A 27,912-nucleotide genomic window follows, 5' to 3' on the forward strand; every position below is an offset into this window, starting at 1 on the left:
CTCTACGGACATATTCATTGTGGTTGCAGACAACGCGAACAGAGGGTATGTTCTAAGAACACCTCATTGTGAATAGTTGCGGACATGCAGACGAATTTAGTGTCCTGCGGACACCTCCATTTTGATTGCTAACAGGTATAGTGTTCTTAGGAAACCCCCGATTTGGATAATTGCGGACAGGCGGACATCTTGTGTTTCCTAAGGACACCTCCATTTTGATGTGAACAGTGGGAACAGGCATAGTGTCCTGAGGACAACCCCATTTTGGTTAATTGCGGACATCCCGGACACCCGCGCTGTCCACAGACATCCTAACTGCCTTTTTAAAAGAAATAAGACACAGAGGAATATAGTAAGAGCACACATAAAATTTTATTATTGTATACAAATATAAAAATTATGAAAGAGAGGGGGAAGCAGAAACTGATACAAATACAGGGGAATTAGGGATTTGTACATGTTGGATAGCAGGGGAGGAAGGTATTGAAGTCTTATAACGTTTTTCTTGCTGGGGAGTTTTTGGGGATGCTTGGCTGGGACATGGAGAAGGGGTAAAGGTACATGTGGGACAGTGATATTCAATTTTTTCCTTTATATGGTCCTCTGCAAAGTTTTTTAAAAGATTCAAATTTGTCATTAATAGATCCATTTTTTGCTCTAAACGCTGCAGATGATTTTTCAAGGTGTCTGTTTCTGTATTGTTCCTATTGTCTGTATGGTCTGTTAAAAAAAAATATATGTTAAGTACACATAAAATAATGGTTTTTAATTGATTTATTTACAGAAGTGTAGTGTCTACCATTACTATCTCAGTTTTCACTCATTTCGTCCCAATGAACATTTCTAGCCATTCCAAAGTACTAGATATTTCTGTGTAAAAAAAAAAAAATACTTTTAGTGTACAGAAAGTTTATAAATACATGAAATTAATGTAGTGTCCTTACAAGTTTATTTTTAAGTTTTGCTGTTACTGCTGCATAGGTCAGTGACGTCGCCAGGAATCAAATTTAGGAGGGGCGTAGGGGGGGCACAGACAAAAGTAGGAGGAGAACATGGTCACTGCTCGTCTTAAGTAGGGGGGCCACAAGGGGAGGCACAGAGTTTCACATGGGGGGCCCGGGCCCCCCAGTCCTCCCCCTAGCGACGCCACTGGCGTAGGTGTGCTGTTGATTTTTGCTGTGCAGTTTCTGTGAGGTAATTCATGCAGGCATATGTTATTTTCTTTTGATATGTTCCATTATGTTGCAAATGCTATGTAATTGGACAGTTGGTGTCTTACATATACAGTTTGCACTTTTTATTTCTTTTTGAATGTAATTTATTTATATACTGGTGTTTGACCATGTTTAGTGTGTTTATTGCATGATACAACAATGTAAGATACCTCCTGAGTTTTTGGATAGTGTTGATGTTGGCCAAGTCTGTCTGCGGAGATGTGCTTGGTCTGCGGACCTCAGAACCGCTAGCGTGGGGCAGGGGGTTCAGTATGTTCTATGTTACATGTATATAAACGAAGGGAACTCTACTAAACACCTATCAAATTCATGCTATCTATATCTATATTCAGTGAAAAATCTTTGTTAAAGGGATGTTATGGTTAAGTTGTGCTACTAAAAACCTATGAAATTCAGTGAAAAAAATCTTTGTTAAAGGAATGTTATAGTTAAGTTGCGCTACTTAAAACCTATGAAATTCAATGAAAAAACGTTGTTAAAGGGACGTTATGGTTGCAAGTAAAACCGAAAACCCCCAGAAATTTGCCAGTTATGGTAAGCTAAGCAACCATAACTCGCGCCACCACCGTGCACTGCTAAGAGTAACACCCAGGACATTAAAGATGACATCACAAATGTCATTGATGACATCACTGATGACATCACATGTCTGGCTCCCTCTTTTTTCCTTTAGTGACATTTCTAGGCCACATGGTTTTCTTCAGTGACAGTCAGGAACTAAAAATTGAAAAGGTACTATATTTGTAGACTTATCCTTCAAATATGTTCTTACAGTAATTCCCTTAGGGTTCAGTCACATCATATGAAACATATACATACATAGGGGAAGACACAGGCTTGAAAGACAGCAATCCTTTATATGCATGAAGATAATCAGTGAAGTTATCAGCACTTTCTGATAGTTCTGCTGTTTTTTCATTACTGTACTTTCCTTGTATATGCTCATATTTGTATACATTGTACTCACACTGCTTTCCCTCAGCGGGGCAAGGGCGCGGTGTTTGGTGCGGTTTTGGTCCCTGGAGGGACTCTCTGCTTCCTGCTTTCCTGTGGCCACGCCCCCCTGGGCTTATCACCTAGCCACAAGCCCTGCAGTGGTGAAGCCTGCGGCGGGGCAAGGGCATAGTGTTTGGTGCCGTTTTGGTCCCTGGAGGGACTCTCTGCTACCTGCTTTCCTATAGCCACGCCACCCTGGGCTTATCACGCAGCCGCAGCTCTGCAGCGGTGAAGCCTGTGGCGGGGCAAGGGAGCAGTGTTTGCCGCTGCACGTGTTTGGCGCAAGTGGGTGGAGGTGGCGGTGGAGTGCTCAGCTGGTGAAAAGTAGTAGTGTCATCCCTGTGGGTCCCGAGGCTGCAAGGTAGGATTAGTTTGGTTTGGATTGGATTGGACGGACTGCCTGGGTATTGTTGGAACTGTCCTTGGGGTAACTGTACCCTAATTGCACCACACTGAACCACAAACTGCACCCCAGCACCTGATATTGGTCTCTGCTCCCTTTGAGCCCAACACATGGAGTCTACACCTACCTACCCCCTTCCCCCGCTCCTCTTCTGCACCCTGCCTGACGGCCAAGATAAAGATCTCCCCACTCCCAAATCACAGTGCAGGGTGGTGGCAGTGAGAAGGCGGAAATTGGGAGGTATCCCCAAACCATGCCGTGTGAACCTGACCATGGCGTGGAAAATGTGCACTATGTGACCCCGACCAAGTCCCCGAACATCGCTGTGGGAGAGGCGCATCTGCTGATTGACGAAATTTACCAATTCCTAGGGGGACAGGGTGGGGGGAGAGTACAGGAAGGATGCTCATGGACCCCGCAGTAGAAGTGCACCAAGTTAAATCCGGCAAGGTAGAGGGCCTATCTACCATCTCTCTCGGGCCCAAGAGCCCACAGACAACATCTCAGTCTTTAGGTCCCCCGAACCACGCAATATAGGTGTAATGTCGTCAATGCCCTCCGAACCCAAACCCAAAACGGATCTCATAAGGGAGGAAGTTATCTCGGAAACACATGCAAGTCACTGCACGGCCCTGAGTCCCCTTCTGACAAGCCCTTACCTGGCCTCAGCCTATACCCCCGTCCAGGATTCAGTATTTGACTCCCCACCAGCGTTTGCCAAGCCCTGCCTAGAGGAATCGGGAAAAGTAATCTCTGACCACCAGGCGACTAAACCATCTGCTGGATCCTTCAGCAGTACCTGGAACGATCATTTGCTAACCTCCTCACGGGCCAGTTCTTACCTCCATCTATCCCAACTCCGGACACCCCAGCACCAACGCTCTCCAATCCAACCGGGTGCAGGGACCGTTATTGAACAACCCATTGGGGATGACTGTGCACTAGAGGATGCAAATGTTACCAGGCACTTGCTGAGCTGGTAATTATAAAGAAACTGCTTGAAACCCTGTTGTTGAGGGGAGGCGGAGGAGTGCAGGGGGGAGTGGAGTCTTGTATTTATCCCATTGCTGGCAGGGGGGCTCTCTTCCGACCCACCGAATGTCTCGTTGCACAGATGCCTTCGAACCAATGCCAATCTTCCTTGAACATTAAATGTTACACAGTGGTCCCTGAGAAACAATGCACCCGTTAGTATAAAAGCGCCCAAAGCCAACACTACTACTGAAAAGGCAGCCAGAGGGGTGCCCCACTGCAAGCCAAACACTACCCGCCTGGAGGACCTGGTACCAAGCACAGTGGCTACAAACTGCACTGGGCTAATGGCAACTAGAGCTCAAGTCCCATGGCCAAGTAAGGGTAGGTGTAAGCCCCCTGGCCAAGAACTGTTCCGTAGTTCTGCAATGGGGTCCCAAAGCTACTGATAAACAAACCTGAACCAAGGGATGCCTTGCTAAACAAAAGCCTGCACTGGTTACGGACTGTAGGTGGTTGTGACTTTCTTTCAAGGGACACCCTGACGGGATGCCGGAGACTCCCAAGCAATGGGCAGAGCGTCTCTGACATTGTGGAACTGACCTTATGGAATCGGAGAGCGACTGAGGTGGTCTGGGAAAGAGGGGGGAGGGATGGCCGGCCACCCAAAAGTGGGATTACAATCAGCCTGTACCCGTGTTCTGGTCCAACTTCTCTAACCAGGCAAAAACAGAGGAATGCCCCCCTAACTGGCGCAAATCTTACCCCCTTGGGAAAGGGTGTTAGTAGGGTTAATTGAGGGTGTTCCCGGGGTGCCGGAACTTGCTTGAAAGGGGTGGGGCCCACGTGTTGACTCCATTCATCTTATTTGTTTTGGTTATGTTTCATAATGTGTTGTATCACGTTTGGCTAATGTAAATTGTATTAGAATGCGTTGTGCTAGGATGTACTTTGATGGCCACACAGCCGAATAAAGTTTCTTGATGATGATATATATATATATTGGAAACGTTCTAATTTGCATTGCTTTTTTTTTTTAACCAGATGAGGAAGCTCTTATAACCTTCTCATGTTTTTTCTGCTTCTATACCCTCTTACCCTTTTTTTTGATCAACGGTTTTGCTTGGTCCCTGAAAAATAAGCAAAATTGCTGAAGATGCAAATACACCAGTGTAAATGTTGTTCAACAAAGGTGCAACACAGTGTTCATAGCAAACATTCACCTCAAAGAGATTGTTAATGCAGCCACTTGTAAATCAATAACTACAATCTGCAGACATTACGATGTAGTTTCTTATGTTCACCTAGCTTCATCGTGGACAGAGATTTGGATACAGCTTGTTAGTCTATTCTATTCCTTTTGATTTTTAAAAGCATCACATTATGGAAAAGGGACCGCTTCTTACCTGGCTACTTTGGTACTCCTACATCCACTCCCCTTTCTTCCATGAGGATGGGATGTAACGCCTGAAAGGGGACGAGACTAGACCCCTCTATAAAGCAGACTATTGAATAATGAATCTAAGTGTCCCTACCTGCACGCGCCATTCTCTTTCTTTGTGGAGAATCTGGGACTATGAACTAGGATTATAGTAGTTACTACTCTGAGTAATTGTCTCTTCTCCAGCACGGGAATCCTACGTATATATTCTCAAGCTTCCCACCGAACTGTCCCTATTTTTTAATGTTGGGAATTTGTCAATGTTTGTCAAAGTACAACTGATTTGCATTTTAGGGTTTATTTCTCTCTGTAAACCTGATTTACTTAAATGCACAGAACTTTGCTGATGTATGAAGATATGTTTAATGCTAAACAGGTTTTTACATCAAGTGCTCTGTGACACCCCTAACCTTTGAACTTCAGGGAATTCGTGTATAGATTATGATTCCAAAAGCATTTCCTTTCGCTTGTGAAATATCATTACAAACCATAGTTTCGGCTTGCTTCTCCAGGTCCCAGCTGATCTCTTATTCACAAGTTGGAATTCCTAACAAATAAAAACAGGCATTGGCAAAGCTAACGGTTTGGGCTTTTGTGTGGGCATAAGATAGACATTTACTGAGCACTGTTATTATGGTACTATCTGCCCAAAAGCTGGGAAATGGTGCGATTACCAGGGTATATACCAGGGTATATAATAGCAATGCCTGACGAATGCCTATATAATACCGCTACACAAGTGAAAACTGTTGGCTTTGTCAATGCTTGCTTTTAACAGGACGTCAGTGCAAGTGACAGATGTAAATCAAATGCTGAAGGCACACCTGTGGTTAAGACATATTTATTTTTATGAACACTCATAACCCAAGGTTTGATGTTATTACTTGACAGGGATAGTTCTAAAAGATAATAGGGAGATGTTTTGGGCAAGTAGTGTGTGGAAATGGCAGCATGGATTAGCATGGCCATTGACAGTCAAATGGTGGGTAAATAATCAAACACCACCCACAGACGGTGTGTTCTCATGTCATATACTTTCTACCTGTACTCAAATGAATAGTTTTGTCTGAAAGGTGATGCTTGAGTACCACCTAATTGCCAAAACGAAGGACCTGAGAAATTACCTTTAGTTACATCAGTATGATTTGAGTAGGTTTCTGAATTCTGACCTACTGTATGAGATCACAGATAACTAATGAAGGTCTAATGAATCTCTTATGAAAATATCTTTATTTGCGTAAAAAATGTGTAAAAAATAATAGAAACTTTTATTTATCTTACAGAAAATGTTAGTGATGTAGGTTTCTTTTAATTAATCATGACTTCTCTCATTTTGTTACAGGTTTAATTCCTGCTGTGACCTAATTCTATCCCGTTTTTGTGCTTTGGATTTTCAAGCATATGGTATTACTGGTGTAAAAATAAATCGCATAATTCGAGTCCACAACCGAATTCTACGGCAAAAGTTTGATGATAAATTTCAAGCGTTTTTGGACAACGAAGAAGAACACTTTTTAGAGTAAGTAAAATAACAGTATTTTTTGGCATTCATTTATTGACTACTCCCTCTATTATGAAACTCTAAGGGGCCCAGATTCCAGTTCCTGTGTAAATCGTGGCAGGGCCCATTGGGTGTAGACGTACAAGTAGGCGGGACCGTGCCACTGATATTTCATCATTTGCATGGCAGAGTGCTAAAGGTGAAGGCGTACAAGCATAAACGGTACCTTTTGATCTCCTTTTTGCATTCCGCCATGCAAATAGAGTAAACGCTGCCGGCGAAAATACTGGAGTATTTGTATGGTGGAGAGGAAAGGAGCAGTGGAAACGCAAGTTGCGTTCCACCCCTCCTCTCCGCCATTCCAATTTACGAAAATAGGGTGTAACGTAAGCAAACGGCGTAAAAGCCTTACACAAGGCTTTTACACATTTTGTTTTACGTTATGCCCAACTTAAAATGAACCCCGGAGTATTCACAACTGGAAATGTATATGAATTTTCTTTTCTGTATAATTCATCAGAACAAAACCAGGTTTCAGAATCATGAATGATTTGATATTCCTGTAATTAACATGGTGTCCAGTTAAAGTACTGAATACAAAAGGATCAAATGCCAAAGGGTCGACTCAATTTGACCTAAAACAAAAGGGTTGATTTTTTTTTTTTAAATATGTATTTTTTTGGGGTTTCCGTTTTGGAAAAAAGTGGTTTTTACCACAAAAAAGGGCGATTGGGGGGACCACCCCCCCAAAAAAATTAATTCTACCCTTTGGTTTTCAGTCCTTTTGATTCGACCCTTTGGTCATTCGATCCTATGCATTCGAAACTTTGACCTAGAACCGTACCACTTCCATTGTAAAATCTTGCAAGCAGTATGAAGTCCAGAAGCGTCAGCCTAGTTTAAATTCCCTAATACCTTCACCCAGGCATTAGGAAATATCTCAAATCCAACAGAATTTGACTAAAAGGACAGAAACCGTCCATCAGCCAACATTATACAGTTACTGACAACCCATAACTCTTGCATACCCGGTCCCCACCCGTGCATGATTTTGCCGTTTTTAGCCTATTAGTGAGTATGAGTCAGTTGCCTTCAACAGCAGACCCAATCACCATGCATTCCAGTCCCTCATGCCCCAGTCACACCATTTCCAAACCCATCCCTTCAGATAGACAATCCCCTTAGCCCCAGATATAACACATTCTGCCTACCCCATTCATATATCCTCCATGCTTTAGCATATGCTTACTCTCCCATGGACATTTGGCTCCTCCAGAATGCCACCCTCAGTCACCCAGCCACCTCACAGTTGTCACCTTCCTTTGACTTCTGCGCTACTACCTATTTTACCGTAACCAAACATTGGCTAACCAGTAGTTAATAAAAGATTAACTCTGTCATCATAGTGCTTGACCACTGAAGATCTCCTGCATCATGGAAGGCGCTGGCTTGGGCCAGGATGGTACCTTCTGCATTCTCTTGCTCTTCAGTGTGGGCCCAGAAACCAGAAGTTATAGTAATGACCACCTTCTCCAGTTTTATGCAATGCCACTAGGTTTAGAGCTATTTTTGGAAGTGTCACATAATCCTAAATGGCTAAATTAGATCTTCAAAAGTACTTTGAGCCCAGCCTGGCAGATACGTGTGTCTAGGTAGTTTCATAGTCTTGTGAATATATTATGCTGTGACCAGCATACATACGTTTTGGCGTAGGATTTGTTTATGGGAGAGAGGTGTATGTGAATAGTAAAGGACTCTGCCTCTGCAGTGAGACTGGAGTGTTTGGACACATTGTGGATCTCCATTGATTATTTTATGATGACATTGCAGAGTTTTAAATGCATAGAACGTCCATTGTTTAATACTTTTACTAAGCCATGAAAAGCAGTTTCTCACAAACCGCATTGTATGATGGGTATACCATCTGCAAACATGTCAATTTAAGTATGCAAGAGTTTATAGTGTGCCAGTTCCCTGAAGTTTGGAGACATTTGATCATATTTCGCAACATCCTTTGCCATACTGAGCCTCTGGTTAGTCATTGCCTAAATGGGAATTCGCCCTGGTAGGCTAGAAGGGGTCACTGCTCCCCCTGACAGGATCAAACCAGTACTCCATGTTACCTATTTATTAATATTTTAAGGATTAAGCCAGTACTCCATGTTACTTATTTATTCATATTTTAAGGATTAAGCCAGTACTCCATGTTACTTATTTATTCATATTTTAAGTCCGAGCAATAGTAAGGAAGCTCAAGGGTATAATTGGAAGGCTCATTATGATTCCCTTATAAATGAATACATTACATTTAGATTTGTTCTCTATTTTTAATTGTTTGGTCTTCATACATCTGTCAAATTCAGGGGGACAGCTGCCAGACCCAAAAGCAAGACATTAGAAAAATGAGAGCTACAGCACTATATCTCTCTAAATTAAGTAATCCCATTGATGTGTAAAGTCAATCACACCTAAGGTTATTAGTGCAAATAAACAATGTTATGTAGAATAAAAATATACTTGAAGAAATACATTTCATTATTGTGGGGATATTATTAAGAAATATATACATTTGCAGCGTTAGTAGTTGCTGGTATGCTTTTAACCATTATGATTATTGAGTTAGCTCCCTAATTCCAGAAGAATGGGTGCAAAAATAAGTAATATATACAATGTTGTAAACATATATCTATTGTTCTATACCTTGTAAATGATATGACATTGGTATATAGAGCCAATAGACATTCTAGTCATGTGTATCCTTAGTCTTCCAAAACATACATATGAGGGGAAATAAGGTTTCCATGAAAATCCTCCCGCCGAAATGTAGCCGGTCAGTATTAGGCTGCCGATATTTTGGCTACCAACCCGTGTTTCAACCCAAAGTCTTTGTCAAGGTAGTGTCTTTGTGTTCACAAGATTGGTTTCAAGTTATCAATATTCAATGGCGATCCATTATATTATTTAGGGTTTCTGCAATAGGAAAATATGCAGAATGAGAGTTCCGTTACAAATAAAGTATGTGGTAATATCCAATTATTAAATAATTTGTGGCTGTAAAACACATCGCCTATAGTAGGAGTGCTCTTACAATGTGAGAGTCCCGACTGGCAATATTCTTGGTATTGCTACCATAAGATAGCATCAGTATATTGCTGAATCCAAAATCAAAATCTAGGAAAGAGAGGTAGAATACATTCTATTACAAACTGCTCATAACATCTATAATGGTGTCCTAATATGCAGTTAACAATCGGATGGTACAAAAAGAAAGTGGCACAATTGGAAGTGGATTTACCACTAATGGATCATTATCAGTGCTGGCAGGGGATGTTTCTTCGGTATATATGAATCTGCAATTATCCATTAGAAGCAATTGCAAGTCTGTTTTGTACCCCGCTGGAGCATACTAAGATATCTGGTATTAGTAATATGGCATTACAGGATTTTCAAGGGAGCATTAGGTGGATTTACTGCCACCAAAACCACTTTACTGTATGTTGGGATGCATTACATCCACGCCGTTATCAGCGAATATCACCAGCATGCTTCGCAGTGAGCCACCATTTTGTGGACGTCTTTGACATCCCTATGATGTCACGATATGATGTCATAGTGTCACATTCTGACATCACACGTATATGTGTATGTAAACAGTTATGGCGCTGTGAATCATCTCTATGATGATGTTTTTCTATGTTGTGATCCGACCTATTATGTACTTATTAAACATCCATTTGATGACTGTGGGCCTTGGACTGGTGAGCCTTGAAAACTGAGGTGTTTCCCCTCTCTCATGCTTTATTTGCACCATTGTGCAGACTAGCATTGAATATACCAGTCAGCAATCTTGACACCTTTATCCCCACACGTGCATTGTAGGATACATTTACAGTAACAGGCATTAAGTATTATCGGAGCTGGCACAGCTGTCAGCCTGTAGGCTGATGTGACCATGCAACGTCCAGCTTCATGTCTATTTTAGTAACAATGCTTTTCCCCCCTCTCTAAATAATGTCCATTGCTCCGCAGAGGAGCAAGCCATGGAAACTGTCATTGGTCTGTTTGGGGCTAATTTTAAAGAAACAGCAGTAGAAGTCTCACTGTGGCGATCCCCTGCCTAGGACACCCATCGTTTTGGGTGGGGACCAGGGGATCCTCCCATTACAGCTCCCAGGCCCCACCTCATGTAGTGGGTGGTTGGGCCTGACCCTTTGAGTCACCCTAATGCACACTTTATGTGGGGATTGAGTCTGAATTATTTCCCTTAACATTCCTGCTAATTCTAATAAATTGTGCTCTGAGCAGTAAATATTGAGACTGGGGAACTTAGGGTTAACCATAGTCATGCATTGCACACAAAGCTTTAGGATCAACCAGATGCACTATTTGAGTTAATTCATTATATTATCTAGTTTCCAAAATATTTATAGGAAACACAAAACAAAAACATAAGGTATTTTGTATTCATCTGCGCATAGTTAAATGGTGTGCCAATTAATTCAACTATATTCTTGTTTGCTTATTGAGAAACACATTTTTATTAAAAAAAACACTTCAACATTTGGATGAAGAAAGAAAAACTTTTTGGTAAAATATCTCTTTTTCCAGCAGTCAATAAATTGACCAAAAACTGCACGAGGCCAATATGTGTTTCTCTCAACGAGAGCTTACTGAGGGGCCATATTGCTTGTAATTAGTGCTTTATAATATTAGATTAAATAGTATTGACATATAATTGTACATGTAATATGTGAATGATAAAATTATTTGTTTTTAAAAATAATGTTCATGTTCTTAGGTAGGTTTACTGTCTATGCGTTGACTATGTCCAATATGTGTCGTACTTAAGAAACATTATGATTTACGGATGCAATAGATTGATAAATCTCAATTTTGGATTGTTTTCTCCAGTTGAACAATATTGAAACAAAAGAAGGCAATTTCTTATTTGATGACTATTTATGAGACATGATATACCATTGCATATGCTCTCCATCTGACTGTGGCCAAGTCAGTATCTGTCTTTTCCCATGAGGGTGGGCCATTGCTTGTAAAAGGCACCGACACCCCTTTTAGCTCAGTCTCTTTTCCCCTGCGGCATTGGTTTTCTTCTATGGCCTGCCGATCTCCTTTGGTCTGAAAATGCATTTTGGGCTGGAAAGAAAACAAAGAGAACTCTGGTCAGGATGGTCAGTGTATGACACTGGGCAATTGAAAGTGTCCCTCTCATCACATTCACCGCATAATCAGGGGGGGTTTCTCGCACCTCTACTGGGGAAGGACATCATCTGGCATTTTCCCTGGTAAGCATTCTACCCCAGGCTAGAAGGGGTCCCTGCTCCCCGTGACAGGATCAGACCCCTGACCGTGTCACAGTAGTTACCCTATTGGGCCATAACGGAGTTAGAAAATTCCCCTATAACATTTTTCAAAATCCCTAGTTTTTTCCTTAAGTAACTAATGAGGATAATCAATGGAACGGTTACGACCATTGTCAAACTCTGTTATCTTTAAATCAGATTGGGGTCCCCTCAAGTTTATGTCAAGTCTCTGCTTTTGGTAATCCACTCTCAGGAGATTTCTTCTTAGCAATGTCATCCGCTATCACTAAAGGAAATATATTCCAACCTCTGGATATTCTCACCTGGGAATTTTGACAAATAAATGTCTGAGTCTGGGAGACGAGCCCACCAATGACTGAAATATAACTTAACAATGGGATGTTCTCATTTTGTACCCAGGAAGTTCCACCAATAAAAGGATTCTGATTTTAGTTAAGTGTTTAGGTTTCATAATCCACTATCCAAAGATCCATTCCCTGGATATTCTCGTTCTTCAGTCACTCACAGGTGGGATTTGAGTGTCCCTGCACTTTTTTCTTGGCTTCTTGTTCCATTGGTTTAGCTTCTCTACTACTTGCCCTGGACTCCTTTGGAGGGAGACCCCTTCCCTTGGGTCTTTTGGCACCATATGCATACCTGATTCTGAGTCCTCAGTTGAAGCAGAAGCTAGGGTGGGGTACTGGCAATCTTTACCCCAGAGCTCCCACCCAGGAGCTGGCCATGTGTTCTTCCCTGCAGGCTGAGTCTGAATATGTTTTCCCCCTTCCTGTATCAGGGTCCTCGCTGCAGTCACCAGCACCCCATTCTCTCCTAGTTCCTCTGTGCCACAGCTGTTTTGTGACTAAGTGGACCTCTCCAGCCCTTGTCCTCACCTTTAAACCCTGTTCCTCCTTCTCCTCCTATTTGCCCTTGACAATCTGCAATATGCGTGTGGCTTCACACCTCCCCAATTCCCTCTTGTCAGGCTTACAGCATGACTGTTTCTTCTCCTTGCTCCTTCAGCTTCTTGTCTGCTGTTCTCTCTGGTCCTCTTTGCCTTCTTTTCCTCCAAACACCTCCTCAATGTTCCAGTCTTCCTCCCGCCTGGCATCACCTGTACCTATATTCTTTATTAATGTATATATGGTTTTTATTAAAGAAACCTTACACAAAAAACAATTCAATTAAAACAAACCTATATAAACCTAAACCATTTGAAGCAAAGATCTTACTGCTAGAGTCAAGAGGGTGATAAGTCGATATTTCGAAGGTAGTGACCTATCACCCTTCTTATAAATTGGGAGCACGATAGCCTTCCACCATGACTCCGGAATCTGCCCGTTTCTTAAAAAATCCTCAAATTAAAGTATATTTGCCCATTGGTTGATGTCCTGCTTCATAACAGTGATCAGAATCCCATCAGGACCCACCGCCCTCGAGGACGTAGCTTTACTAATCAAGTCTTCAATAGACTCTTTATCAACAGAAAGGACCTAATTCTCCAACCTCACAGGGGAATGGCTACTCCCAGCAATCTCCTCCCTACTGTCTAAGATAGCCATGTAACTCCTCCATTTGGTGTCTCCAATAGGATTAGTCTGAAGATGGACTTGTTGCTCCTCCTTGTAATTTAGGAGAGACCATAGGGCACTTGTATCTTTTAGTTTCATAATCTCAAGGATTCTTTTCCCCCTTGTTTGGTATAACCAGGCACGCCGTCTCTTCATCCAGTTCCTAAAAGATTGGGACAATCTTTTTTTCTTCCCAAGACAACTACCACCCACATCCTCCCTCTTTAGTTTACGTAAATTCCTCCTGTGTTCCCTTTTTTTTCTTGAACGGCATTGTTAAATGTAACACGAGAACTTTCTGAACCAGATGGCAACTCCCTCCTCTGCCCCAGGGCCAATGATTGTACGTACTCATTTATTAATCCAATGATGTTAGAAATCGGTAGGCACTCCCAGTACTTGACCTGAGACAGGTTCTTTATCAGCTCTGTTAACAGTTCATTCAATTTAGCAATAGATCCACATTTCCAACTCACTCTATTACCGAAATTATTCACTGTTAATGTTGTTGCAGTGGAGAAAGATTCCTGCCTAACCTGCCACAGCACCAAAGTCTCCAATAAGCAATGGTAACTTTGTACTATTCTATAAATCCGAAAGTCAACACAGAGATCGAGCAGTGATCAAGAGAGGAACACATAATCCAAAGTAGAGGATCCATTGCTAGGATGCCAAGTTTTCTCAATGGAATCCCCCAGAGCAAAAGCCACATTCATGCAATGTAGATACCATGCTGCCAACAAATTGGACCCGCCAGCCTCCTCCCTACATCTCTTACTAAACAACCACGTATTCCTGCACAAAGCAAAATCCTGATCTTCTCCACAGTAACAGTTCAAATCTCCCACCAGCAAAATATCCCCCCCTCGACCACTACTGACCCAATCCTACAAAACAGATTCCACACAATCTAGAAAACCCTTGTGATGTGCTGAACTTTGATTCCAATAAAGGTTCAGCATTAGCCACTCTTTTAAACCTCCACAACCTTCTAGACCCCAAGTGAGCCCAACTGCCAAAATAGCCGTATGGCCAGATTTTATTTTAAATGAGGAACATCCTAGACCACCCCCCCCCCCTTATGGCTGCAAGGAGCCCACCCAAGGGTCTACCCTGCAACCCTTGGGAGACCTCCACTGAGTGTACTACAAATCTGTCTAAACCAGGGGGATTCCTAGCCAGGTAAGTGGATGATCTGAAATGTCTTCAGAAGGGCTAGATCAGTACCAGACTTAAGCAGATGACCAAAGTCCCTTGAATACCAAGAGGGTATATTCAAAATTGCATCCTAGCTTTAAAATCTCAAACCTCTTAGTTTCATCACCAGCCAAACAGCTCGACAGCCAGTGCCACTCCTAAACATATTTGGTATCTCCAACCGAAGCCCCTAAGGCCACCACAGTTCTAGCTTTGCAGAGGGCCCTTCTTCACTTCCCCACCCTTCCCCAAACACCAAAGCCACCTTCCAGAGATTTCCTTTGCAATCGGGGATCCTTTCTATAAGTCAAAGACTAAGGCTCTCAGAGCATCAGCCTCCCCCGTTAATAAGTCAAATATGGTTTTAAACTTAATATGCAGACGTACTACATGCACTCTCTCCTCTCAGGGGAAGTCCGCAAAGAGAATATCACTTGAATAAACAATCCTCAAGGCAGATACATAAGAGAAAAACTGCAAAATGTTGGACCTATTCAAAGGGATAAAGTCATGAGTGGCAACCAACTGTTCCAGTGTCAGTATTTGGAATGCTCAATCTTGGTTTTTAGATAAATGATTAAACCCACTACCTTCCCTGTCACTCCCTGAGGACGTAAGAGTCGAGATAATTTGAGTGTTTACAACAGAAGGGGAAGAAACCTTAGTCAAACTTTCAGAGAGCAAATCTGATGCATCAAGAGAGACTTCATCACCGTCAGAGCCATCGTCATCGTTCAATGCCAAAATGTCCAGGTTAGAATTCACTGAGTCCAGATTTTGAGCAGTTGACACAGAAGGCACAGACTGTGATAAATACTGAAAAATAGAGCCTTGTTTCACAGCAACCAAAGATCCTTCAATTGGATCTACTTGCTAGCCCTTACCTAAGCCTTGGACCGGCCCCACGTTCAATTATTCATTAGTCCTAGGCTTAACCATGAGGGGTATATCGAGTGCTGTGGTAGAGTCTTCCTTTAGTAAATTTGGCATTTTAGTTATCAAGGTACAGAGAAATTTCCTTGAGACACAGGTTTTTCGAACTCGAACTGTTTTCCGATTTTTTGCCTTTTTTGTCTGTTTTAAGCCTGAAGTTCTTGGCTCAGAGAAATGACCAATAGATACGGGGGCGACATCCCCCACTGGGGGAGAAGGTAAAGTGTCCTCCAGTCCTCCACCTCCTTCATAAACATAGCTTGCTGAGCAGAGGGTCTGGATTTTTCCACCTCAGTGACTTTTGTTTAGGCAGGCTGTTCACCCGCTTGAACTTCTTGGTTCAAAATACCGGGGTCAGTTACAGTGCGAGGCGGTTCCCCATTGGCAGTAGCCTCCCTAGATGGCCCTGAATCGCAACAGGGCATGGTCTGCTTACCCAGGGCCGAGATGAACCCTAACAAAAAGCAGAATTTACCACGAAGATCATTAACCACTGTTCTTAATTCACTTACTTCAAAGATGAGATTGTCATAAACCCTATCCACAGAGTTTGATATTTGTGAAAGAACAGGGAAAGAGAAAGCGTCTGCTACTTGATCTCCTCCTTCCTGATGTTCCAAGATAATATTAATGGAGTGACCAACCCCCAAACCTGGCTCCTGAAAAGGCATACGAACACCCTCACCCACAAAAGGAGGAATCTGAGCAGCCAAGTTCAAACTAGCAGACAAAGAGATAGGAGAGCAAGCTGAGTCTGCCGTCAACTGCCAAATGGATCCCGCAAGTTATTTCTACTGAACAACACCAGAGAAGATTCTGAGGTATGATTTAGAGGAGTTCTATGCATAATCACCTCTTCACGATCATCGTGTACAATTGATAGATTAGGTCTCAAATCTATTGAAAGGCGAATCCTCTTCACAAGCTCATAAGACACAACTGGCACCATAAAATACACATCGGAAATCAAATCCTTTGTTAAAAACTCTTTTTATTCCTATTTTATTCCATCACTGTACAATTTATAATCAATTGCTCAATATCAATGTATAGTCATTGAAAGGAAACCCCTCCCTCCCACCGTAGAACCCACCCCTCTTAACTTAACAGAACAAGTAATAACTCACGGCTTGTAACCTACAGAAGCTTCACTAGGGTGCATCCCTCCTTCTTCCTTGGGCCTGCCTCGATCTGCCATCTGCCTCCTCACCTCCTCCCTCCCCTAACCTACCTTCCCCATCCCGCTCCCAATCGAAGTTCGGGGAGGTTTGTCCTCCAGTGAGCTAAACAGAAGAAGGCACTAGACCATTTAAGGCTGCTATATTCTCCAGCGTCGCAGGTCATTCCACCACCCTTCTAATATTGGGCCTTCTCATGATTTGCACGCTATGGTGAGCCTTTTCTTCGCTAACACCCAAGCCAGGTCCATGAGCCTGTTCGCTGGCTTGGTGCTATTAAGGCGCGGGAACAATCGGAGCAAACAAACCTCTGGCAGCCAGGTAAATCTAGTTAAGCCTCCTTTTCTGAGCCTCATTTCCATCTCTTGCCAAAACCTCTGGACTACTCTGCACACCCAGAACATGTGCATCATGTCAGCCCCTCCCTCTCTACACCTGGGACACTACCCCCCCCCCCCCCACCCCACTTCAACCTCACGGTCGAGCACAGGAACTGCAAAATGAGATATGGAGTCATATAGGCCTTGTGAAACCCATATTACTGGGTCAGCTTAAACCTTGCATTCCTTGAAACTTTTTTGGGGTATAGTTTCACTCTGGACCATTCTGATTCCGTAAACTTCTTGCCTATGTCGGATTCCCACTTATGCCTAACTTTAGTCATATCTTCTGAGAAAATGCTGCAAGCAGTCCCTGGTATAGTCTGGACACTCCATGTCCTTCCTCTGAAACATCATACAGTAGTCCAAGAGTGTTATCCTCCTCTAGGTGACCTGGGAAGCCATGCCATCTCTGATGTGCCCTGTGCACCAATCTGGAATGTGTCATAAATGGTCCTTTCTGCACCCCAAACCCTTCTTCTATCCCCACTCAGGCTTACTCTTTCGAGTGCCTAGTCTGCAGGTTCTCTCTCTCTCTCCTAGCCCCTCTCTTACTGTTTCTACTCTCTACCGGCCCCCTGGTCAAATCACCTCTTTTCTCTCAGAGTGGGTAGACCTCTCCTCCTCCCTCCTGGCCTCAACCACTCAACTCCTGCTCCTTGGTGACCCCAACATCCACCTTGATTCTACCTGTCCCTCATCTGCACTCTTTCGCGACCTCACTCTCCCTCTCTATCCTTCCTTCCGGCCCGACTCACTCTGCTGGTCACACACTTCATGTCTTGATCCCCTCCCGCTCTCTACCCCTCTTGCCACCCCTCTCTCCTGGAGTGATCACTGTCGCCTCTCCCCTCATCTTTCCATCTCCTCCCCCCAAGCCAAGCCTACTCCTAGATTGCCACCCACCTTCTCAGATATCCGGCCCATGAAGCGTGTGCCAGTCGAGGCCTTTGCTGCAACCTTCTCCCCCCCCTCCTCCACCCCAGGCTGACTCACAACCTGACACTGCCCTGTACCTTCTCTACTCCTCTATTTCTGCTACTCTTGATGCTGTTGCCACCATCATGAGGATCCGTTTGAAGTCCAAAGCCAAGTGCAATTCTTCGTATAACTATGACCTAGCTACACTTAAACGTAAGTGTAGGGCGGCGGAGAGGAAATGGAGGGCTTCTTGCTCATCCTCTGACAAACTGGCCTGCCGCCTACTCCAATGGCAATACCGACTCGCTGTCTGCACCAAGAAGAGTGTCCCCATACAAGCCCGCGTCTCTGCGGCATCTAACAATTTGGCCGAGCTCTTTAAAATCTGCAAGGAGCTGGCCAACCCTGCTGCAGTCAGCACCCCTCCTCTTGCCTCACAGGCTCTTTGCAATGCCCTTGCCTCTCACTTTATCTCTAAAACCCAGGACATCCTGTCCACCCTCTGCTCCGCTCCCCCTCCTCTTCCCTCTCCTTCTCGGCTTGCTGACGGTCCCTCAGCTACTCCCACTCCCTCTTTCTCCTCCTTTCCTCTTTTCTCCCCTGATGAGGTCGCTAGACAAGTCCGATCTATGAAAACCTCATCAAAACAGGTCCATCCCTGTTCCTCTAAAACCATTAAGGATCACATCGGCACCCTTGCTCCGGCCCTAACCGATTTCTGCAACCTCTCCTTTGCCTCTGGCTCTTTCCCCTCCCCGCTTAAGCACTCCCTTGTGCATCCTCTCCTCAAAAAATCCACAGCTGATCCCTCATGTCCGGCCAACTATCGCCCAATTTCCATGACTCAATTGTTGGGTAAGCTTCTGGAAAAGCTGGCCATCTCTCAGCTTAATCTTCATTCCGACTCTGTTAGCTCCCTCCATGATCACCAATCTAGCTTCAGAGCTGCCAGAAGCATGGAAACTGCTCTCCAACCTTGACTCCAACATTCCCTCTGTCCTCATCCTACTTGATCTCTCCTCTGCGTTCGACACGGTCAACCATACCACCCTGTTCAATCATCTCTGTGACAACCTGGGTATCACTGATCAGGCTCTGGCCTGGCTGACCTTTCTGATCGACCATCCCAGGTACAACTTGGGTCCTTCCTATCTTCTATCTCCCTCTCCACCTGTGGTGTCCCCCAGAGGTCTAACCTATCGCCCTGGCTTTTCAACCAATATTTGCCAACTCTCGCCTACTGCATTTCAGGCTTCCTGCAGCCACCTTCTCCCCTTCCCTCATCTCTGATTGTCTAATCGCCATTCAAAATTGGTGTGCCGCCAACGATCTTTGTCTAAATGCCAACAAGACTGAGATCCTCCTCATTGGTACACGTTCTCCATCCTTTCCCCTCACTCACTCTTTGGCTGGCCTCCCTTGGACCTCCTCCTACCCCCACCTGCGAGGCTAAGAACCTCAGGGTTATCTTTGAACACACACTTTCCTTCTCCGCACACATCTCTGACGTCTCCAAAAAGTCAAACTTTTCATTGCACCCCCTTAGAGGTACTCTGCCTTTCCTCTCCTTCCCTCAAAAGCTCACTGTCTCCCAAGCTCTGGTTCTCTCTAGGCTGGATTATTGTAACAGCCTCTTTCTAAATCTACCTGCCTCCACTCTCTGCCCTTTATAACTAATCCAGAACAGGACTGCAAGATTTGTCCTTGGCCTCAAGTCCTGGGATCGTATCTCTCCAGCCCTGAAATCCCTTCATTGGCTCCCAGTGGATGCAAGGATTATATTTAAAACCCTCTGCATTGTCCACAAAGCTTTCTGGGGCCTGGGTCCAAAATAGCTTCAACTATCCCTCCGTAAATACCTGCCCTCTCGAGCCCTTCGCTCCTCTACTTCTAACTCCCTCAGGGTTAATCGTTTTGCGAAGAAACGAGCTGGGGGTAGATTTCTGTCTTCGGCTGGGGCCTCCCTTTGGAACAGCCTCCAGGCCACCTTGAAACTTGAGGAGAACAATCTCTGCTTCCGGAAGCACCTCAAGACCTTCCTCTTTGCCTCTGCCTTTGACCCGCTTCTCACCTGTTGATCTGTTTTCTCTCTTGGCATTGTGCACCTGGCCACCCTAAGTCATTCGGGCCCAGGTACCTCCTCACCCTGCCACCCTCCTGCACTGCCTTCGGCCCACCGCTTGCACTGGGGTTCTGTATCTGTACCCATACAGTCCCCCCTTCCACTTTTCTTCTGCACTACCATGGTTTATCGCCTTTATTTATTTATTTTATTTAGTATTTATTCTGTTCTCTCCTCTGTTCTGCACTTTCCACTTCTCCCCCTTCCATCACTTTCCTCCTTTTCCCTTTTCCATGCAGTTGCTTTCTTAATGTCACTGGGCCTAGTAAGATCGCAGTTTTTTTTGTTCACCCTTTGTTCCCCTCCCTTTTACCTGGACGCGCTCTGAAACACTTGTGTACGAGCACAATATAAATAAAATATCATTCAATTTTCATGGAACTCTAGAAGCCCTTCACAGCAGAGTAAGTCCAAAGCCATCGCTAGACCTTTTTCCTCCCATTTGGACCTCACCCGTGACAGGTCTTGGACATCTTCCAAATAAATCCCTGCCAGTGGTATGTGAGGAGAGTAATGCTCTCCCAACTTTAGCAACGCCTTGGTTCTGGCCCAAACCTTCCTTCACAGCCTCAAGAGGTAGGGGGGTCTTGGATTCTGCCCTCCTCTAACCACAACACCTCCATCAACAGGTGGGGAGCAATCACCACCTGCATCAGAACGTGTTCCAGCGTCACCGTGTCTGAAAGTCACCCTGCCACGTGCTGCAGTTGTACAGCTAAATAATATAGTTTGAAGTATGGGAGCCACACTCCTCCATCTTCGTAGTCCCTGCATAGCGTGTCTAGGGCCACCCTGCCCCTGCCTGACCCCATGTAAAGTCCCCTATTACTAAGCGTAACTCCTTGAAGAGAGACTTCGGTATGAGGTATGGGATATTTAGGAAGTGATACAACATGCAGGGTAGGGCAACCATCTTTAATAACGCAACTCTACCCATTACCAAGAGAGGTTGTTTTCCCTAGTACTGAATAGAGCACTCCACTGTATTCTCCCTGTGGGTCCGCTGAATATCATGATATATGTTAACCCCTAAATATCTAAATGTCTGAACTCTCCACTGCAGCCCCAAGTCTGGAAGATGTGATTCTTCTACCCCAGCCCATCCCGCCAATGGAAAAATACATGACTTTGCCTGGCTAATCGCTATTCCAAACAATGCCGCAAAGTTGTCCAGCATCCCCAGGTATTAGGCTAATTTGTCTTGCGGGCTACGCATGTACAACAGCATGTCGTCAGCGTATACCGAGACTATATATGATGCGTCTGTCCACCAGGAGCCCTGTGTCCTTAAATTCCTTTCTCAAAAAGGCTCCTAGGGGCTCCAGGGCCAAGATATACAGCATGGGGGAAAGCGGGCATCCCTGCTTCGTAGCCCTTCGTATGTGGAACTGCTCAGATACGTATCTGCCTGTCCGTACCCCTGCGACTGGCATAGAGTAGAGTTTCCGGATCCATCTCATGAATCCCTCGCCTATCCAGTATCTTTCCAAGGAGGCATACAACTACTCCCACTCCACAGAGTCAAATGCTTTAATCGCATCTAGCGCCACTACTGCGCAACCCTCTGATGATGTTTACGTTCCATCTATGACAGCATGTAGCCTCCTTAGGTTCCCAAATGTCGCCTTTTCAGGGACATATCCCATCTGGACCAATCACTGTCTTCAGCCGTTCCGCCAGAACTGCTATGAGGATTTTACCATCTTGATTAATCCATGATATTGGCCTATACGATTCACAATATCGCCCTGCTTTCCCCGGTTTCAGCATCGGAACAATAATAGCCTCTTCCATGCTAGGGAGTAGTCAACCCATCTCATACGCCTTTTCCAAAGTCTGCAGCAGCCTCTGAGTTATCTCGTCCGCAAATTCTTTATAAAACCCGGCCGGCAAGCCCCCCTTGCGTCTTGCTCATGGGCAATGCCCCGATCACCACCCTCAGTTCCTCTATCGTGAGTGGCGTTCCCAGCACCTCCGCCTGCTCTTTGCTTAAGGTTGGTAGTTCTATCTCTGTTAGTGTTTCCCTGATTTCCGGACCCTTATCCACCCCCCACCATATATATCCTGGTAGAATTTCCTGAAGAATTTATTTATTTCTTTGTGCGATCTCCCCAACTTCCCACACTCATCCTCTATCTTGGTGATCCCTCATCGGTTTCCTTCCTCCCGGCAAAGCCACGCCAGCAATCTGCCCGGTTCATCACCCTGCACGTGAAATTTCTCTATATATTTTGCGCAGATTTGTCTACCCAACCGCTCCCAGTTTTCCAGGCATTCTTGTCTTAGTCTGATAAGGTTCCCCTCTACGTCGTCCTCCTTTGGGTATATCCCCCTCCTCTCACTTAATTGCTGCCTCCGCTTCCCCTAATGCCAATGCCCCCAGTTTGTGCAATAGCCGCTCCCGGCATTACCACCTTGAAAGCATCCGATAAGTGTTAGGGAGAATTCTCCAAAATGGCTAATTTCCCTCAGCAGCTTTGCTGGATTTCTAGGCTTTATTGTTTTCACCTGGTAAGAGTGTGAGCCTTTTTCCCACTCTTACATGTGTTTTGCTGTGTGCATTTTTACCATTTGTGTGATCTTGGGCTCTGGAGCCTCACCTACTCCTTGTGCATCCTTTTTTGTGTGTGTTACACAGCACCTTCAGTGCAGTGACACAGGGTTGTCTTTCAGACTTCCCACTGACTCCATTTTTCTGGGACTGACTACTGTCTCCCAGAAACATGTAAAGTTGCCATTAACATTATGTAGTCTCTTTAAACCACAGACCCAGTACACCCCTTCTTACATGGAGTATTGGAAAGGGTTCATTCTTATTCCTTTTTGTCTGTTTCTCTTGGAGCACTGTTTCGCTCCCTTTTCATCAAGACTTATTTTTTCATACCGTGGTTATCTTAAATAACCATGGTATTGTTTTAGGCTATTTTATTAGGCTCGAACATAAACCCGCTTGACCAAATATATTTTATTTCAGCTCCGGCTTGGTTTATTCGCCATTTCTTTTTGTAAAAGTCTTTCTTGTGTTTTTCTCGGCGCCAAACAGGTTTGGTCCCTTTGTTCGCCGTCTTTTTGCTTGCTTCTGCACAGAAGCCCTCCTTAAGGCGCCTGAAAGTCTGGGTAGGCAGGATGTGAGGGTGGGGTCTTAGGACCCCTGCCATGGGTTCCCTTGGTAACCCAAGTCGCACTCCTGTTTGATTGGCTGGGTGACTGTCCCAATTGCTTCCCTGGCTCTTCTCTAGGCTACCCACTGTTGCATCTGATGTGATGGAGTTGGGGGAGGTGGATAGGATGGATTATGAGTGTGTGAAGCTAGCTTTAATTGCTAGATTTGGGAAGACCCCTTCCCAGTACCTTGAGAGCTTTAGGACCCTCAAAAAGCATGATGGTACCCCTTGGGCTACCTGGGTATGTGAATGCTTGAAAAACTTAGATGGTTGGATTAAGGGTTACAGAGTAAACACTTATGAAGGAATGCGAAATCTTGTTATGTTGGAGCCTATTTTTGATGTCTGCTCTCCTGAGCTCAGACAGCACTTGGCTGATTCTAAGGAGATAGATCCGAAGAAGATAGCTAAGGCTGCTGACTTGTGGGTTGCCAACAGGGCTACTCACAAAGATTCTGGGGCTACTTAGAAGAAGCATGAGGGAAAACAGCCAAAGAGAGATAACAAGGAGAATTCTAATACCTCCCATCCAAAAGAGGGCCACAAACAACAACATAAGGGTAAACCACAAGGGAAACCAAATCAGGCTAGTGCACCATCTGGACCCAAACCAGATGGAGGTCAGAACAAACACCCATTCATCAAAACATTTGGGAAATGTTATGTTTGTGGGTCAACTGACCATGTGAAAGGGGATCCCAGATGCAAGGGTAAACCTTCAGGGGTCCACACTGTCTCCTTAGCCTTCTCCCCAGAGGAAGAAGTACCTGTGACAAGTGGAAACTTTCACCTACTGGCTGATGAACCCATGAGAGTCTCAGCTAGTGTTTCTTTGGTGTCCCTCGGCTTGTGGGAACAACAGAATTCAGATGTCTAAAAAAATCCCAACCGGTGAATTCATATTAAATAAATAAACCGGCGGTATCTTTAACATTGCACCAAAAAGTGGTGCATTAAAAACAATGGGAAATCCCATTGGGAAATATTCCGGTGGAATATTTCCGTGGTATCCACTGCCACCAGCCAGAACTTGGCGAGGGGGGTCGGGACAATACCCCCTCGACAACAGACCCAGGGGCAATCTAATTGCCCCTACCAGTACTTCCACAGTAAGATGGTTTGTACTGGTTAAGTTCCTAAGTTAAGACTAGTAAAGTCAATGGTGACTTTACAGACCCAGGTAGACAGTAGTCAGTCCCAGGGTGTGGAGTCTATGTTTGGGGGTCTCTATGGCACCCCTGTGTTACTGCACTGAGGGTGCTGTGTAACACACATTCAAAAACCAATGATAGCCTATGGGGAAAAAAATACCCCCTAGCCCATAAGCACATAGCAAGTCACAGAAACACTCTCAAGTCATGTCCAAGAGTGAGGGTAAAAGAGTCTCACTCTTGGCAGGAGAAAAAATAAACCCCAAAAATCCAGCAAAGCTGCTGGGGGACTCACTAGGTTAGGGATTTCAGCCTAAACAGAGAATTCTCCCTAACACTCGCCCCCCCCCCCCCCCCAGACTAAGGGACAGGAGAATTTAATCCACTCCTGGATGAACCTCATACCTCTAGTCGATGACATACATCCTAGAGAGTTCATCAGCATTTTGATGGTGACACCCTGACCTGTGCTCAATGGTGAAATCAAACCCTTGGAGGCAGATTGACCATCTCAATAGTTTTGGATTTTCCCCTTTCATTTGCATTAACCATCTCAAGGGTTGGTGGTCAGTCTGAATGACAAAAGTAGAACCATACAAGTATGGCCTAAACCTCTTCAGTGCCCACACAATAGCAAAGCATTCTCTTTCGATTGTTGCCCACCTTGTTTCAGGATCCTTCAGTTTTCTACTGATGAAGCAAATGGGGTGTTCCCTACCCTTCTCATCCAGTTGGCTAAGAACTGCACCTATACCTACATTGGAAGCAAGCATCAGTTTGTACAATGAAAATTTGGTGGTAGTCAGGAGCTCTGAGTACTGAAGCTTGGCAAATAGCTTTCTTCAGGTTTTCAAAGGCCTGATTGCATTCCTCATTCCATTTGACCTTTTTAGGGAATTTTGGAGAGGAGAGCACATTCAGAGGAGAAGCTATGGTCCCATAGTTCTCAATGAAATTCCTGTAGTACCCAGTGAGGCCTAAGAAGGCTCTCACCTGGGTCTGAGTAGTAGGTGTTGTCCAATTTTGCACAGCTTCAATCTGGCTGAGCAAAGGCCTTATTTCTCCACCTCCTACCTCATGTCCAAGGTAGACCACTTTACTCTGTCCAATTTGGCATTTGCTTGCCTTTATGGTCAGATTGGCTTGCTCAAGAGCCTGCAAAACATGTCCTAAGTGGGTCACATGTTTCTCCCAGGAGTGGCCGAAGACTGCAATGTCATCCAAGTATGCCATGCAGAAGTCTTCCATCCCAGCTAGAACTTGGTTCACCATCCTTTGGAATGTTGCAGGTGCATTTTTCAGTCCAAAAGGCATAACCTTGAATTGGTATAGGCCAACTGGGGTAGAAAATACAGTTTTCTCCTTGGCATGGTCTGTCAGGGCTATTTGCCAATAGCCTGACATAAGGTCCAGTGTGCTGAGGTACTTGGCTGCACCAAGTTTATCCACCAACTCATCTGTCCTTGGCAAAGGGTGGGCATCAGTCTTGGTGACTGCATTAAGAGCTCTATAGTCCACACAGAATCTCAACTCTTTGGATCCTGCCTTTGGTACTAACACCACTGGGCTAGACCATGGACTAGTAGAGGGCTCTATTACCCCGAGATCAAGCATCTTCTTGACCTCACCTTTGATGTGGGTTCTGACATGTTCTGACATTCTATATCCTCTGCTTTTGACTGGCAGACAGTCACCAGTGAGTATATCATGCTGTCCCCAAGGGGTCAAGCCTGGTGAAAGTGAGAACAGGGGGGCAAACCGATTTAACATCGCTTTGCACTCCTCCTCTTGTTCAGGGGTCAGATCTGAAGAGAGATTAACTCCTTCAACCTTTTCGTCCAAAGGTAAGCCTCTCAGGAGGTCAGGTAGAGCTTCACTCTCCTCCTCCTCTTCTGATGAAGCTAGAAGCAATGCTCCTACTTCTGGTCTAGAGACATAGGCTTTGAGGCGGTTGGTGTGGAAGACTCGGGGAGCTTCCCTGGGTTTGTCCAGATCCACCAGATAGTTGACCTCTCCAAGTTTTCCCACAACCTTGAAGGGTCCCATCCATTTGTCTTGCAATGCCCTCTGCCTTGTTGGAAGCATAACTAGAACTAGCTGGTCTTGAGTAAACTCAACCATGTTAGCCTTCTGATCATGCCAATGTTTGATCAGAGCTTGGCCAGCTTTCAAGTTGTCACTTGCTTCTGCCATCATGTGTGACATTCTCCTTCGGAGACCTATCACATAGTCAGTCACTCTGACTGGCTTGGGGGAAGGAGCACTCTCCAACCCCTCCTTAATCAGGGCCAAGGGGCCCCTGACTGGATGGCCATAGAGAAGTTCAAAGGGAGAATAACCTACTCCCTCCTGAGGGACTTCCCTATAAGCAAATAGAAGGCATGGCAGTAGAAGGTCCCACTTCTTCTTAAGGGGTTCTTCGAAAGCACCTATCATGCTCTTCATAGTTCTGTTAAACCTTTCTACCAACCCGTTTGTCTGAGGGTGGTATGCGGTTGAGAACTTGTAGGTGACTCCGCAGGTTTTCCACATGGCTTTCATGTAGTTGGACATAAAATTTGACCCCCTGTCAGAGATCACCTCCTTAGGAAACCCAACCCTGGTAAAGATACCAAGGAGGGCCTTAGCCACAGCCTGAGCTGTAACAGTCCTCATAGGAATTGCCTCAGGGTACCTAGTAGCATGGTCTACTACAACAAGGATAAACCTGTTGCCTGAGGATGTTGGAGGATCAAGGGGACCAACAATATCAATCCCTACCCTCTCAAATGGGACTCCCACAACTGGGAGAGGCACTAAAGGTGCCACATTCTTGGAACCAACCTTACCAGAAGTCTGGCAGGTATGGCAGCTCCTGCAATATCTATCTACTTCAGCCCCCATCTTTGGCCAATAAAAGTAGAGGGAGAGCCTTTCCTTGGTCTTCTTGAAACTCAAGTGACCAGCCAAAGGAATCTCGTGGGCTAGTTGCAAGAACTGTTGTCTGTTCTCTTGGGGCACTACCAGGCGTTGGTAGGCTCCAGGTTCAGCTTCAGTGGGTTCACTGTAGAAGAGGCCATCTTCCCAGTGTAACCTATACTTCCCAGGCTCTTGCCCATCAGCCTGAGAAGCGGCCTGTTGGCGGAGACCCTCCAGAGTTGGACATTCTCTTTGTCCCTTACGAAAAGCTGTCCTGCTGGGTCCACCTTCTGCCAGTAAAGACTGCAGCTCAGGATGGTCAGCCGGGTCCAGGTCTCCAATAAGTTCTGGGCCTCCTACTAGCTCTTCTTCAGAGTCTAGTTCAACCAGACAGGGTTGTACCTCCCTCTCAGCCTCAGCTGGAGGTGGAGTTACAGGTGTAACTTTGGACAGCCTCGGGGAAGTCCTTGTTGGAAGCACTGGAGTGCTTGCTGTAGGCTTTTTCCTAGGAGTCTTGGGTTGCCCCTT

General features: G+C 44.9%; 1 protein-coding gene across 2 annotated transcripts in view; it reads left to right on the forward strand.

Annotated features, from left to right (window-relative positions):
• LRRC9 (leucine rich repeat containing 9) overlaps positions 1 to 27,912 on the forward strand; it is a 2,495,628-nt gene that overhangs the window by 795,736 nt on the left and 1,671,980 nt on the right. For both annotated transcript variants that reach the window (XM_069638901.1, XM_069638902.1), the window contains one exon: positions 6,390 to 6,566. In XM_069638901.1, the coding sequence (XP_069495002.1) occupies positions 6,390 to 6,566 (177 nt within the window). The remainder of the gene's footprint in view (positions 1 to 6,389; positions 6,567 to 27,912) is intronic.

This window comes from Ambystoma mexicanum, chromosome 14 (assembly GCF_040938575.1).
Source record: "Ambystoma mexicanum isolate Mex_15411 chromosome 14, UKY_AmexF1_1, whole genome shotgun sequence".
NCBI classification, from domain to species: Eukaryota; Metazoa; Chordata; class Amphibia; order Caudata; family Ambystomatidae; genus Ambystoma; species Ambystoma mexicanum.